Genomic DNA, 14,036 nt, shown 5'->3' with positions numbered 1-14,036 from the left:
CCCCGGGAGAGCTGATTTACCAGCTCACCCTGCACATGACTCATCCTTCTGGGGTGGTTCTGAACCCACCCCAAGCCTGGCCACTGTGCTCATTCAGGGTGCTGTGATCTCCCAGCCCCACACATTCCTACAACCAGGACAGAACAGAGGTGAGCTGGACAAAGAAAGGGACCAGCACTCATTGATCCGTTCTGCACCTGGATCTTGCCTTGTCTTGGCTGCCACGGCCTGTCTATCCACTTACGGTCCCACTGATGGCCTTCAGCCCTAGACTGAAGTGGTGTCCAACGAAAGGCCGCTCAGGGCTGAGGTTAAGCCTCCCAGCAGGGGTGGGCAAGTGGGCCACGTACGACCGCTCAGCGCTAAGGAGGGCTGCTGGCCCAGGGCTGGTTGGCTGCTGGCCCGCGGGCCGGGATGACGAGACTGGCCCTCACGGCTGGGGCTCTAAGTGACTCACTGCAGGTCCCGGGGATCAGGGTGTGTGGAGAGCCGGGCACACACCTGAGCACAGAGGGAGAGGGAGGACAATGGGTGTCCAGGCTGCGACAGCGCCTCCCAGCGGGCAAGAGGTAAGGCCGCCACAGCTACGCATCTCGGGGCAGCCCCGGGGGCCTTGGGAGCTGAGCTCCCTCCTCTCGCCCTGGGCCCTATACACTCTTCAACCTTTTCCCCAACCCCACACCAACACCTGGGGTGCTGACCTCCCCGCCTCAGGTTCAAAGGCAGAGGGCTCGAGGCACCAGACTGGCCTCACCAGGTCTGGGCCAGGCAGGGTGAGCGGCCCGTGAGGAAAGTTCTCCAGCACAGCAGCCCTCATCAGAACTCCTTGGCCTCCTGCAACTGCGCCAGGTATTCCTCCTCGGGGGGGTTGTCCGTGCAGGCCCGGCCATTGTTCGGGGGCCGCACGGCGTGGTAGCGGCTCCAGTCCCCCTTACACAGGATCCAGGGCAGCGTGTCCACCTTGAAGTGCAGCTCGGGCGAGAAGTCGGTGCTGACGAGGTCGGGCGCACCGGCGCCCTTGCCTCGGGTCAGCAGCCGGCTGCCCGCGTCGTAGCAGCAGTGCTGGGCGGCCAGTGTGCTGCTCTCCCCGGACAGCAGAGAGCGCAGGCAGAAGCGGGCCGTGGGCTGGTACACGTCCAGGCGCTCGCGTGGGCCGCTGGCGTCCCTCCACCGGAAGCTGCGGCCCTGGTGCTCATCCTGCAGGCTCACGGCGCTGGACACGGCCTCCAGCGGGTACGCACACGGGCAGCTGGGCAGGTCCCGCAGCACCTGGCTCAGGTACTTGGCTAGGAAGTCACTCTTGCAGTTCAGCCACTTCTCACAGCTGTCCACATCTGCAGAGGGCAGGGGAGCGTGGGAAGGGGACCGGTCAGCCCCTGGGGTGGGGGGGACTGGTCAAGGGCCAATGCACGGAGGGGGAAGGCCTAGGCCCCAGCTGGTGCAAAGCTGTGCCTTGGTAGGGCCGTAGGGGCAGGAGGGGAAGGACCCACACCAGAGCGGGGGGCAGTCTGACGTGGCCGCCGCTGTTAACAGATAAGGGCAACCACACACCACGCAGGCAAGCTGAAGCAACAGGCCGTAGCCGAATGGACATCAGCCAAGGGGCTGGAGGAGGGGCCTACAGGCCCTCTGCAGAGCTAGGCCTTGTCCCTTTAGATACTGGATGGTGGGAAAGATCCTGGGATCGTGGGGAATGAGCTGGGGTGGGTGGGGGCAGGGACAGCAGTTTTAGCCTCTTGGTAAGAAAATGTTTCACTGTTTTCACCACTGGCCCATTCTTGTTCTTAACTTTGCCTTTCTTAGGTTCACTCTGTCTTTCTGGGTCCCCTGTGACCCCTCTGTCTATGCTGCCCTCCCCTCCCCCCACCTTGGAAAATGTGGCCTCTGACCCTGGCCACCCAGAACAAACTGCTCCTCCCTCTTTGCTGCAGACCCTTGGGCCCACTTGGCAGTGCTGTACCTAAGTTGGTTGCGTGTGTCTTTCCCCCGAAGACCTGAGCCCCTTGAGGGCAGGGACTGGGCTTGGTCTTCCGGGAATCCCCTGCCCCACACAGGGCCGGGTGCACCCTCCCGGCTCAGTGAGCTTCTGTGGCGTTGAGCATAGGACCCACCTGCAAGGGGGCTGTGGGCAGCTGCCTGCCTCCTTGTGGGGTGCAAGAGACACAGACATGGAGTGTGCTGGGGAAAGCGCGGTCCGCTCCAAGCTGCCGGAAGGGGCAGTCCTGGAGCTCTGGACCCTGACCTGTTTTTGAGGGTAACTGCTCCCCAGACACAGCCTGCCAGGAGCCTCCAAGAGTGACCAGGGAGTGGAAGCCAGAATGTCCCCTCCTATCCTGCTGCCAGGGAGCGTACGCCCCACTAGATGGTCTCCAAGCTCTGGGCTCCCCTCAAGACCTTCTTCCCAGCAGGAATATCAGGCTGGGAAAGGCCAATGGGCCTGGGTAGGGGGTTTGGAAATGTTACGGTCCCCTTGCTGGGGAGGCTAACCTTCCACCTGGAAGATGTACCCTCTGCCTCAGTGGATGGAGGCAAGATTCCTGCCCGCGCGGTGAGGCTCCACCTTCCCGAGAGAGGTTTCCCCCAAACCCCCAGGGGCAGGGCCTAGCCCACCACTGACCTGGGCTGAGCATGTCCGTAGAATTGTGGGCCAGGGGCCGCCACCCCTCACTGGGGAAGCCCAAGGGGTCCTTGTCCTCGGCGCCTTTGGAAAGAGAGGAGGCCAGGCTGGTGGTGCCGCAGGGCACCTCTGTGCTCCCGATGGGAGCCCAGCCCTCACTAGGCTCTCGGTGCCCGTGGCATCTGGGACAGGCCTGGCACAGGGCAGGACCACTGTGTGTGTGAGCTTCCTGCCTCCCCTCTCCCAAGCCCACCCTATACAAGGCTTACACGCCCACATTCCCAGGGGACCAAGTCCAGCGTGTAAGCCGCTCCATCTGCAGGAGCTGCGGCTCATCTCACCAGGACAGGGGGGCAGGTCGCAGGCACGGGACTCAGTGGCAGTGCAGGTGTAGCCACAGGGCCGAGTCCTCTGCTGGCTGCCGCTGCCGCAGCTCCCACTGCAGGGAGACCAGCGGCTCCATTCCTCTTGAAGCTGAGTCTGCGTCAAGGCAGGGAGCCAGGGGTGAGGGAGCAGAGCCCACGGGGTGCCTTGGTGCGAATTAGCAGAAGGCACCCCTTCCTTGGGAGGATACGGCCCGGGCCAGGACACCCCTAGCGGACGGAGCATGGGCTGAATTTCAGCCCCACTAGTCTGCTCATCTGGGTACCCCTGTGCAGTGAACACCCGGGCAAATGCAGGAGGTGTCACGACTCCCAGCCACCCACTCTGTGCCCACACAGCAAAGAAGAGGTAAAGCCACCTGGAGGCCACCTGACCACTGCTGAGGGGACCTTGGGCAAGTCCCCCGACATCTCTGAGCTACAGTTTTTGTGCCAATCAAAACCAAGAGTGACAATACTTCCCTGGCACTGGGGGTATTAAAGAATGTCCCTGCTCCCCACGTCCTGGTCTGAGGGACCCAAAATGCACCACGACAGTACCCACAGGCCTTTGGCTGCACGGGCCTGAGACCCAGGGCTCTCTGTGGAACCCCCAAAGTACTGACACACACACCCAGCTCTCTCCTCGCTTCCCAGGCAGGCCTGAGCAGGCTGGTACCAAGTGTTTAAGGAAAATCAATGGAAGAAAAGCTGAAAGTCATGAAAATTCTGCCTGTTAGCTTACATGACTTTGGTGAAATGGAAAAAGCCTGCTACGACTTAGTCTGAACCAACAATGAGACACCAGGGCTCTGGGGAGAAGTGCTATAACTGTGTGTGAAACATGTGTGTACCCAGGGAAAACTGAAACTGCAACATGCAAAAATAAAAATGCCTGGGGGCTTCCCTGGTGGCGCAGTGGTTGAGAGTCCACCTGCCAATGCAGGGGACACGGGTTCGTGCCCCGGTCCTGGAAGATCCCACATGCCACGGAGCGGCTAGGCCCGTGAGTCATGGCCGCTGAGCCTGCGCGTCCGGAGCCTGTGCTCCGCAACGGGAGAGGCCACAACAGTGAGAGGCCCGCGTACCGCAAAAAAACAAGTGCCTGTCATGGGGCTGGGGACAGGCTTTAGGTGGTATTTTCTGAATAGTCTACGTTGTTATGTTGCTTTCTAAAAAAAATGTAATAGCCAATACTTTGTTTACTATGTACTGGCACTTTAAAAGTACTAACTCACGGGCTTCCCTGGTGGCACAGTGGTTGAGAATCTGCCTGCTAATGCAGGGGACACGGGTTTGAGCCCTGGTCTGGGAGGATCCCACATGCCGCAGAGCAACTAGGCCCATGAGCCACAACTACTGAGCCTGCACGTCTGGAGCCTGTGCTCCGCAACAAGAGAGGCCGCCATAGTGAGAGGCCCGCGCACCGCGATGAAGAGTGGCCCCCACTTGCCACAACTAGAGAAAGCCCTCGCACAGAAACGAAGACCCAACACAGCCAAAAAAAATTAATTAATTAATAAACTCCTACCCCCAACATCTTCTTAAAAAAAAAAAAAGTACTAACTCACTTACTACTCTCTACACCCAATTCTACATAGTCAGGTTTGTGCCCATGTCCATTTTAGAGAAGAAGGAACTGAGGCCCAGAGAGGTTAACCTGCCCAAGGTCACTCAGCTGGTAAGCAGTAGACCCAGGATTCAAACTCACACAATCTGAAGGTGAGGTCAGTTGTGAGTGGTGGGATTTATAATATTTCTTAATTTGTTGGAAACGGATATGAATATACATATTATTAACAAATGTCTGTTCTGCTTAGGGGATCTCAGGGCTGTTGTGAGGGTCAAATGTTTGAAAAACAAACAAACTTTGCAAGCTATGGGTAATGCTTGGCTGGTGATGGTGTCTGCACAGGCCTAGGCTCCAGGCCTCCCCAGCTGCCCCTGCCCGGGAAGCTCTCACCCCCATTTCCACTCAGGACCCCCAGGGCCGGGGATGTCAAGATGGGGGAGCTCACCGGAGCTATCAGGCTCCTTGAAGGCCCGGTCCCCGGGGGACAGCCAGCCCCGCTCCCAGCCTCCTGCGCCCCCACTGAACCCATGCTCTTGGTCATCGTCGTCTTCCTCGTCGTGGTCCTCTTGGTCCTCACTCTCACGGTACTCTGGAGGGTAATCCTCCTCTTCCCCTGCGGCTCTGCCCTTGAGACTGGGCCTCCCTTCCTCGCCCTCCAGGTAGCCCCAGAATAGGGGCCAGAAGAGTTCCTTGGCCGGCAGCCAGCTGGGGGCCCCCTGGGACCAGCGATTGTTAGGCTCAGCCAGCAGGTCCATCTCCACCTCAGCCTGGGGGTCCTCCACCACTTCGATGGTCACCTGCAGAGGTACAGACACACCCGGCCAGTGAGGGAGGGCTCAGAGCCAGACTCCGAAGGCAGGGGAGATGACAAGCCTGGGGGCAGGGGGAGAGGCCCAACCTTTTCTCCAAACCAGCCCATTCTTCTGGTCCACCTTCTTGGTCTCCCCGGGCACAGAGGGTCACAGTCTAAGACCTGGCTGTGCATCAGAATCCGTTGGAGATTCCTGAGCCCCTGACCCCACCCCAGACACGGATTTAATTGGTGTGTGAGGTAGGGCCAGGCGTAGTGGTCCTAACACGTGCCGGGGTGGAGACCCACTCATTTAGGAAAAGCTGGGTTTGAATTCTGGCTGCAGCAGCCCACAGGCTGCGCAACTGCTGGGGCCACTGATGGCCCTGAATCTCCATTTCCTCATTCTAGGGCCAGAAAATGAGGCCAAATGACAGCAGATCCCCACAACAGCCCTGGGGAGGGCTCTCGCCCACTACATCGTGGACAGGAAATAAGTAACGTGAAACCATTTATGTGAAAGTGAACTTTAAAAACGTCACTTTGGGCTATTACAAAGCGATAGGAGGTCACAGAACAAAATTTGGGGAAAAGAACAAGCAAAATATAAAGAAGAAAATGGAAATCACCCATATTCCATCTCTGACAGGTAACATTTTGGTGATTAACCTTCCAAGTTTAGATATATAGACACACACACACACACACACACACACACACTTTTAAACAACTTTAGAATGTTGTGTGTTCTATATTTTTGTGACCTTCTTTCTCTTTTGGTGAAAATGTTTTGTAAGCTATAGATGGTACACAAAATGCAGGAATTATTGTCATTAGGGATTCGGGACTGATGGTGGAGTATGTAAACTGGAATTCCACCAACCCCTCTAGTTTTCTCTCCCATAAAGCCCCTCTGGTGGGCAGGTCACCACCCACTGCTCCACAGGCAGGGCGGGGGCTGTCACCTTCTCCGACCTGCACAGGACCCCTGCCCTCCAAGCAGTACCGGATGGGACACCTGACCTCAGAGCTGAGCTCTTCAGCCCAGCTTCTCTCCAGGTGTCCACTGGGCCCACGGCGCCCCTGTAGCTCTCACCTGGATATTGGGGTTTGGGGCACTCAAGTCTGTGTTGGCCAATCCCGGCAGCTTCTGCAGCTCCAGCAGCAAGGGAGCGTCCTCCAGGGTCCCGGGCAAGGAGGTCTTGTCCAGGGTCAGGGCTGCTGGCTCAGTGAGAGCCCAGCGTCTGTGTCGGCGCAGCCCTGCCTGGAGGCGGGCTCTGGAGAGCAGAGGGGGCTCCTCTTCTTCTCTAGGAGAGCTGGGGTCTGGGGAGGCCAAGACCTGAGGGAGAGATGGGAGGGAGGGGTGCCTGAGGTCAGCGCCCATGCGAACCCGGAAAAGGCTGGTGGGGGCGGGAGCAGGGGGAGATTCGGGAGCCCTGGGGGCAGACCAAGTCACAAACTCGCCTGGAGACTGTGTATCCAAACGTGTCTGCTTTAACACCTCAGAGGGTGGACGGCGTCCACAAAGCACTCGGGCAAATGATGCCAGCGCGAGGCACGAGAAGGAGGGTTCAAATCAGGTTTCTACACGTGGAAGAGACACAATCCAACCTGCTCATTTCACAGATGAACAAACTGAGGCCCAGAGAGGAAGTGAGATGTTTAAGGCGGTGGCTCCAAAGTGCAGTTTGCAGACACTTGCCTCAGAATCCCCCAGGGCCCTTGTCAGAGAACAGACACCCAGGCCCTCCCACGTCGGGGCAGGAAGGCTCAGGGAGGCCGACAGGGGCGTGGGCAGCAGACCCAGGCCCTTCCCCTCGGCACACTCCCCGGCCACCTGGCCTTCCCAAGCCATCCGTGCGGGGGCTGTATTTCTTGGCATCCCTGACCACAGCAACCTTCCTCCGCCTGCTCACGTGGGGCCCGGCCCCTTTTCCTATTCCAGGCTGCTTGTGTGGCTGTCTGTCTGCCAGTTAATCCCCTCCACCAGCCAGTGCCATGAGGTCCACACTGGGACTGTCCTTGATGCAGCTCAAATACTAAGTGAAAGCAGTCCTGGATGTCTCTGACTCTTGCTCTGGCCTTCCCTGCTCAGACGGTAGAGCACTGGGTCGGCACCTACCTCCAGGCTGCAGCCATTGCCCAGGTCTCTACACCAGGGCAGAAAGAGCCCTGTCCAGGGCTGCCTTGTGAGCCTCAGGGGCCAGGAGCCTGTGGACCCTGCCTCACCCAGGCCACAGCCTTGAGCCCACCTCCCGCCTCATACCTTGGACAGTGTGGTACGGCTGAAAAACATGGGTCTGGAGAGTCAGATCAGCTTGGGTTCAAATCTCAGCTCTCCCCACTTGCTCATTCAATTTGATGATTTCCCACCAACAAAATGAGAATAATAATAATTCCCACCTGGAAGGATTGTCAGAATTTTATTTATCAAACACTTCCACAGCATCCCCTGTGGCAGGCACTATTCTAAACACTTAGATCACTCATTTAATCCTCCCAACAACCCTCAGAGGTAAGGGCTAGCTGTCATCTCCATTTTGATCATGAAAACTAAGGCACAGAAAAGGCAAGTAACTTGCCTGAGGTCACACAGACATTTACTGTTAGAAGCAGGATTTGAACCAGGCAGCCAGAGCTCACACTCTTAAACAGCATGCTCCAACACTGCAGGTGGGAGCGCTGAGAGTCTACTTCACATATCAGGGGCTGAATCAGTTTTGTTTCTCATGTCTCTCCCCTTTGACCCCCTCCTTCTGTGGTCCCCAGAGGCCTGGCTCCAAGGCTCCTGCACTGGGACTTCCCTGGTGGTCCAGTGGTTAAGACTCCACGCTTCCACTGCAGGGAGCACGGGTTCGATCCCTGGTGAAGGAACTAAGATCCCGCATGCCATGTGGCGCAGCCAAAAAACCAAACCAAAACAAAAACCAGAACCAAAACAAACAAGGCTCCCGCACTAAACACCTGGTCCCAGGGCAGCCGTGGGCCCATCTCAACCGGGGCCCAGAGTCTCTCAATGAGTGAAAGTGTTCTGGTCCAGATAGCCGGGACAGATGAGCAGAAGATGGATAGATGAGTAATGGAACAACCCAACCCCTTCTCTGGCCAATCCTGGAGGCCTGGAGCATCCCCAGATGCCACCTTCCTAGCAGTTCCCACCCATAATTCCACGGAAGCCCTAACTGTCCCCACAACTTTGCACAGCAGTTCCTCTATCTGCAGCCTCTGGGCACAGAAACAGGCAGACTTGGGGCAGCAGCAGTTCAGGGTCTGCAGCCTTTCTAGCTGATTCACATGCCCCAGGCTCCTGGGCACAAACACCAGGTTTCATCTGCGGACATTTGGCAATGACATTTGTAGTTGTCACAGCTGGGGCGGGGAAAGGGGTGCTACTGGCATCTAGTGGGTAGAAACCAGAAATCTTACAATGCATACATAGCACAACCTCACAGCAAGGATTATCCAGCCCAGAATGTCAACAGTGCTGCAGTTAAGAGACCCTGCTCTAGAGTCAGGCTGCCTGCGTCTGAATGCCAGTGGTGGCCTGGCTTCTGACCTCTGGGGCCCTGGCAGGCGACATAACCTCTGTGAGCGTCTTCATCTGTAAAATGGGAAACGGTGATGGGACAGGGCTGGCACCGAGCAGGCATTCAAAGTGTCTGTTTCCAGCCCTCCCCACCCTGGTGCCCAATCGGACCAGACGACGAGCAGAGACCACAGAAAGCCCTGGCTCAACATCACAGCCACACACACCACCCTTCCTCTCTTGGAGCCTCCTGCCCTGTGTGTCAGCCCCTGGGGAACTCCCCGGAGTGGAGGGGGACATCTGATCTTAGTTTGGGTTCCCTGAGAAGCCGACCCTGAGACAAAGATTCAAGGGCAAGTGGTTCCTTTGGAAGGTGATCCCTGGAGACACCAGCAGGGAGGGAGGCAGCTAATAAAGAATGCTCCACGGAGCCAGTGACCACGGTGCACAACTGGAGCGCATCTCGCTGGGCGCCTCAGTCATGCCATCGGTCATCGGTTGAGGGAGGCTGGGTGGGGGAGAGGATGGGCACTCCAGGAGCTTCGGGCTGGCCATGCACAGCTCAGAGCAGGCCCTAGTGCCAGCAAAAGCCCTCAGGCAACTGGAAGTGAGGCCTGCAGGGATGTGGGCAGAGCACTCAGAGCCCTGACGTGTAAGCACCGTCTGAGCGCATCTTCTGTACCGCGCCTGGACCACGCCCTTTACCTACCTTCTGACACTTACTCCAGCTAGGGTGTAAGCTCCGTGCAGGTAGAAATGTTTGTCTGCTTTGTTCACGCTGTATCGCGTGCCTAGCACAGTGCCTGGCACGCTACAGGCGCTCAGTAAATCATTTCTGAGTGATTGAATGAATGCCGGCACCGATGAGGGGTGAGTGTGACTATCTCTGTGTTAACGATGAGGCTGTGGAGGCTCAGAGAGGGTAAGGGGTTTCCATAAGGTCTCACAGGTTACACTATGGGAGCTTAGGTTCAAACTCAGCTCTGCCGGATCTCAACGCCCAGGCATCGGTGCACACGCGCCTGCGCAGACACTCAGGCCAATTACCCCTCAAGCGCAACCCCCTCTGCATTCAAAAAGCGCTTCGGCTTTCATCTTCTTGTCTGGCCCCGAAGGTGGTGGTAACGAGTGCAGGCTGGAGGCCACATCACCTGGGATCAAACCCCAACTTGGACACCTACTGGCTGTATGACCGTGGGCAGGTTACTTAATCTGCCTTAGTTTCTCCTCCTGTAAATTAGGGAAACGGCCGGCCATCCCTGTCTCATAGGGCTGTTGAGTTAGAACGGCACCTGGCACATGCAGTGAGTGTTACCTAGAGGTGCTGATAGATAGCTCTCAGAGAGAGAGCAGGCAGCACCCCTCTCACCAGCACGGTGTTGGTTCTTTACATCTTATTTGGTTTGAAGACCGCCCCCCTCCACTACTGATGCAGATCTCTGGGCGGTGTATTTCCATGACATTCTGAAGCAACTTTGGAGGCTCCCGCCTGTTTAAGAACACCTGCCCTATCCCATGGGACCACCTCCCACATCTTTTATGCTTAAATGTGGAGTTTCACACATGTACAAATACACAGCTCCATTCTTTTGGGGATGGTGTCATTACCCAGATAAACACGAGATATATAGATATACACCAAGATATGTCCCCACCATTCATTCTCTCTCTCTCTCTCTCTCTCTCTCTCTCTCTCTCTCTCACACACACACACACACACACACACACACACACACACACACACAAACACGGGCCCACGCATATGCTCCCAGGCTTGGCAGGGCAGCCCTGACCCATGTGTTTCCAGTTAACATAAGAGCCCCCCGCTACCCACAAACCCTTACTGCATTGCTTGAGCATTGCCTGCTAACCTGCTTCAGCTCCCCTCACAGTCCCCCCACTCTCCCTTCTCCCCTCTGCCTCCTCTCAGGGGTCAGGAACTTGTTCCGGATAATGAAATCCAGTTGCCAGGTGCACTCCAGCACCTCTCCTCCGCGCAGCCACTGCTAAGGCCCGGGCGCCTCCCTACAGAGCCCGGCTGCACACACAGTCACCACGGCTTCCTGGAGGTGCTGGAGTCCCATCATTCAAAGGCGGTTGCTTCTCCAGACAGGCCAGAGGACCACCGGCAGAGGAGTGGGGTTGGATGTCACCCTCCTCACTGGTGTGTGCTGTTCTAACCCAGCCCACCCTGGCCGGGGAGGGAGACCTACCTCAGAGCACACCCTCCAAGCACCAGGGCTGGCTTCATGCTGTGTGACCTGTGCACTTGTACAGCACGCTGCACAGGGTTTACTGCTCTGCTGTTGCCATCTTGAAATGCTTAGAGACCCCACGTTTTCATTCTGCACTGGGCCCCATGAACTACGTAGCCAGTGCTGTCGAGCACCCTGCAGATACGGACCCAACGAATCCTCACAACCACGAGGTACCAGCATCACCCTCACTTCCTAGAGGAGGCAGCCAAGGATCCGAGAGGTGGAGGAACTTGCTCAGGGTTACACGGGGGGCTGGCAGACCAGGTTTTGAGGCAGATGATCTGGCTAGAGAGTCTGTGCTCTTAATCCTTGTGCTTTGCCAGCTCCGGGCACGGGCAGCACCTTCTAGTTCACTGCCTGCCACTGTGGGGTGCAGAATGTGTCGAATGAACAAAACACTAGGACAGGATTTTCTGCTTTTCATATCCATCCTTCCCGTTGATCCTCATAACAACCCAGTGAGGTGAGAAGGGCAGGGACGATTAGGAGACTGAGATCCAGTGAGGCTGGGACTTGCCTGGGACCACTGAGCAGCCCAGCCTCCAGGTCTCAGTTCCCGACCTTCCTTCTCTCCCTCAACCACCTTTCCAGTGGTTCCGACCTCTCAGAGAGAGGAGAATGGTCTGGAGGGAGAACAAAGTTCACAGTCAAGGGCGGGAAGGTGCCCAGCTGCAGGAGGTGGCAGAGGGCAGGGCCACAGGCTCGCCTCACACAGACCTGGGTTCCAGTTCCCCTTCTGTCAGTTGCTCACTGATTAGGCCAGAAAGACCCCAACCAAAGAAGGCCTATCTTCAGAAAAATACCTGCTTCTCGGTGCCACCCACCTGGCAGATGAGACCTTTCAACCCACCATGCCCCTCCTGCAGTCCAGGCCCTGCTGCCAGGTAACTGGCTGGATGATGCACCAGGACTGAAGTGCTGCCTATGTACCCCTACCACATGCACGACGCTGCCCCGGGTTTGGGGAGCTCCTTCCTCTGTGTTCAGTCCTTCATCTCAGCCTGCACCCTCACAAAGTACTTCCTCCCACGGCAGCTGAATCCCTGCTGCCGCAGCATGAAATGTGCCCGGCTCTGCCCCGTGGGGGAATCCTTCCTGCGGGACAGTCCTTGAAGCCGAGGAGCTGCCCTCTATCAATTCTTCTCTCTTGCCTAGTTCTAACCTCCAGTACCCTCTTGTGGCTGCAAGTCCCCAGCTCCCCTCCGCCCTGCCCCAGGGTCTTCCCTTGCTGGCCTAGGAGGTGGTGGGTGCCAGGGTTAGGTGCCCAGGGGCTGGAGAATTAAGCAAAGCTGGGTTTGGATCCTGGCTTAGTTATTGGACCCATTGTCAGTTTCCTTGTCCTTCCAATGAGGACAAGACTATAGGAACACAAAATGCCCTGCAGCTGTTTGGGTGGTGTTCTGATCCCGACTAGAACAGAAGATACCCAAGGCAGAGCTGTGTCATTCTTTGCTCGTCCAGCACCCAACAAATCGCGTGGCCCCAGCCCCTTGTAACGACGAGGCCACCCACGTGGACAGTGCTTTCTCACCCCGCATGCCACCCAGCAAAGCGGGTTCTCATTCCCACTCGACTGTGGGAGTAAACTGAGGCTCAGCAACAGGCCTGCCCAGAGAGAGGATGGCGTATTTTGTTCACGATCGTAATGATTTCAAGACTTTAGATGAGCAGGCTGGAGCATGACACGCAAAGGTCTCAGTGTAGCTCTGGAAAGACAGACCTGGCTCCCAACCCCAGCGAGGCTCATCATCTCTGTGCCTCGATTGTTTTCATCTGGAAAATGGGAATGATGCCCATGTCAGATATTTGACAATGAACTAACATCATGTGAAGTACTTTGTACTGAGTCTGCCAGGCCCAAGGGATGCTTACTCCCTGCAGTCATCCTACACCTTTGGATCCAGGGGGGGTTTATGTTCTTCAGCTTCTTCACAAAGCCCCCTGGGCTGGTCAGCGACGTCTGACGCATCACCAAGGCCCTAGAATAGCAGTGCGCGCTCTCTCAACATATTCCTCAGCTCACACCTTCGATGTGTGACTGCTTTAGCACACATCATTCACACTTGGGAAACAACGTTTGAGCTGGACGGGACCGTGGAGGTGACTTAGCCCCTCATTTCAAATGTCAGGAAATTGTCCAAGGGGAGTCACACATGAGTTAATAACCAGCTGGGACCAGAACCCCAGGCCTCGGGCTCCAAGCTCTGTTTTTCCTCCATGCCAGTAATTTGTTTGAAAATGTTTCTGAGGGCTCTGCCAGGCTCTATACCAGGGCTGGGGATGTGACTTTGGCTCTGAAATAACTCATCCTCTGGGCTGGCCTTGGGGGAAGATCTGGCAAACATACTAAAAATAATTACAATCAAAGGGGTAAGTAAAAAAGTATGCCAATTCAGTTAATTTTATTTCCATTGTCATCTCCACTGAGGAAGTGGACTGGCCAGAGGCTGTTCAGTTCCTCTAGATTTGTCTTCAGCTGTGGCTCCTAACAACGGGCAGGAAGACGGGGTATCCCACAGGAAATAACGTCTGGCTCTGGGCAGGGGGTGCTACAGGCATCTAGTGGGTAGAGGCCAGAGATGCTGCTAAACATCCTACAATGCTACAACTCCCAACAAAGAAGTGTATAACCCCAAGATGTTGGTAGTGTGGAGGTTGAGAACGCCTGGTCTACAGGATGTACTCTCAACAGGGGCAAAAATTAGATCTTGGAGGAGGAGGCAAAAAAATCTAAGTATTATTGCAAAACAATGGTTTGTAACACTCCAAAGGGCCTTAGTGCATGAATAGAGAGCGTATCTGTGGTATTAAAATTTCATGGGGGAGGCACTTAGAACAAATAGAGTCTAAAAATCTCCTTAGGAGGGAGGGCAGTCGTGAAAAAAAAGATGGACAAACAAAAGTCCACAG

At 56.3% G+C, this 14,036-nt stretch overlaps 1 protein-coding gene across 1 annotated transcript in view; it reads right to left on the bottom strand.

Moving 5' to 3' along the window:
• Nucleotides 1-142: 142 nt before the first annotated feature.
• The window catches only part of ISM2 (isthmin 2), a 15,247-nt gene continuing 1,353 nt past the window's right edge, over nucleotides 143-14,036 (bottom strand). Inside the window, exons 2-6 of the mRNA XM_024737858.1 lie at nucleotides 6,439-6,681; nucleotides 4,998-5,349; nucleotides 2,959-3,210; nucleotides 2,618-2,701; nucleotides 143-1,334 (exon numbers count right to left, since the gene is read on the bottom strand). Of these exons, the coding sequence (XP_024593626.1) occupies nucleotides 817-1,334; nucleotides 2,618-2,701; nucleotides 2,959-3,210; nucleotides 4,998-5,349; nucleotides 6,439-6,681 (1,449 nt within the window). The 3' untranslated portion in view covers nucleotides 143-816. The remainder of the gene's footprint in view (nucleotides 1,335-2,617; nucleotides 2,702-2,958; nucleotides 3,211-4,997; nucleotides 5,350-6,438; nucleotides 6,682-14,036) is intronic.

Source organism: Neophocaena asiaeorientalis, unplaced genomic scaffold (genome assembly GCF_003031525.2).
Source record: "Neophocaena asiaeorientalis asiaeorientalis breed wild unplaced genomic scaffold, Neophocaena_asiaeorientalis_V1.1 scaffold49, whole genome shotgun sequence".
Classification (NCBI taxonomy): domain Eukaryota; kingdom Metazoa; phylum Chordata; class Mammalia; order Artiodactyla; family Phocoenidae; genus Neophocaena; species Neophocaena asiaeorientalis.
Note: the sequence above shows the minus strand (reverse complement) of the source record. Positions and strands in the feature narration are given on the sequence as shown.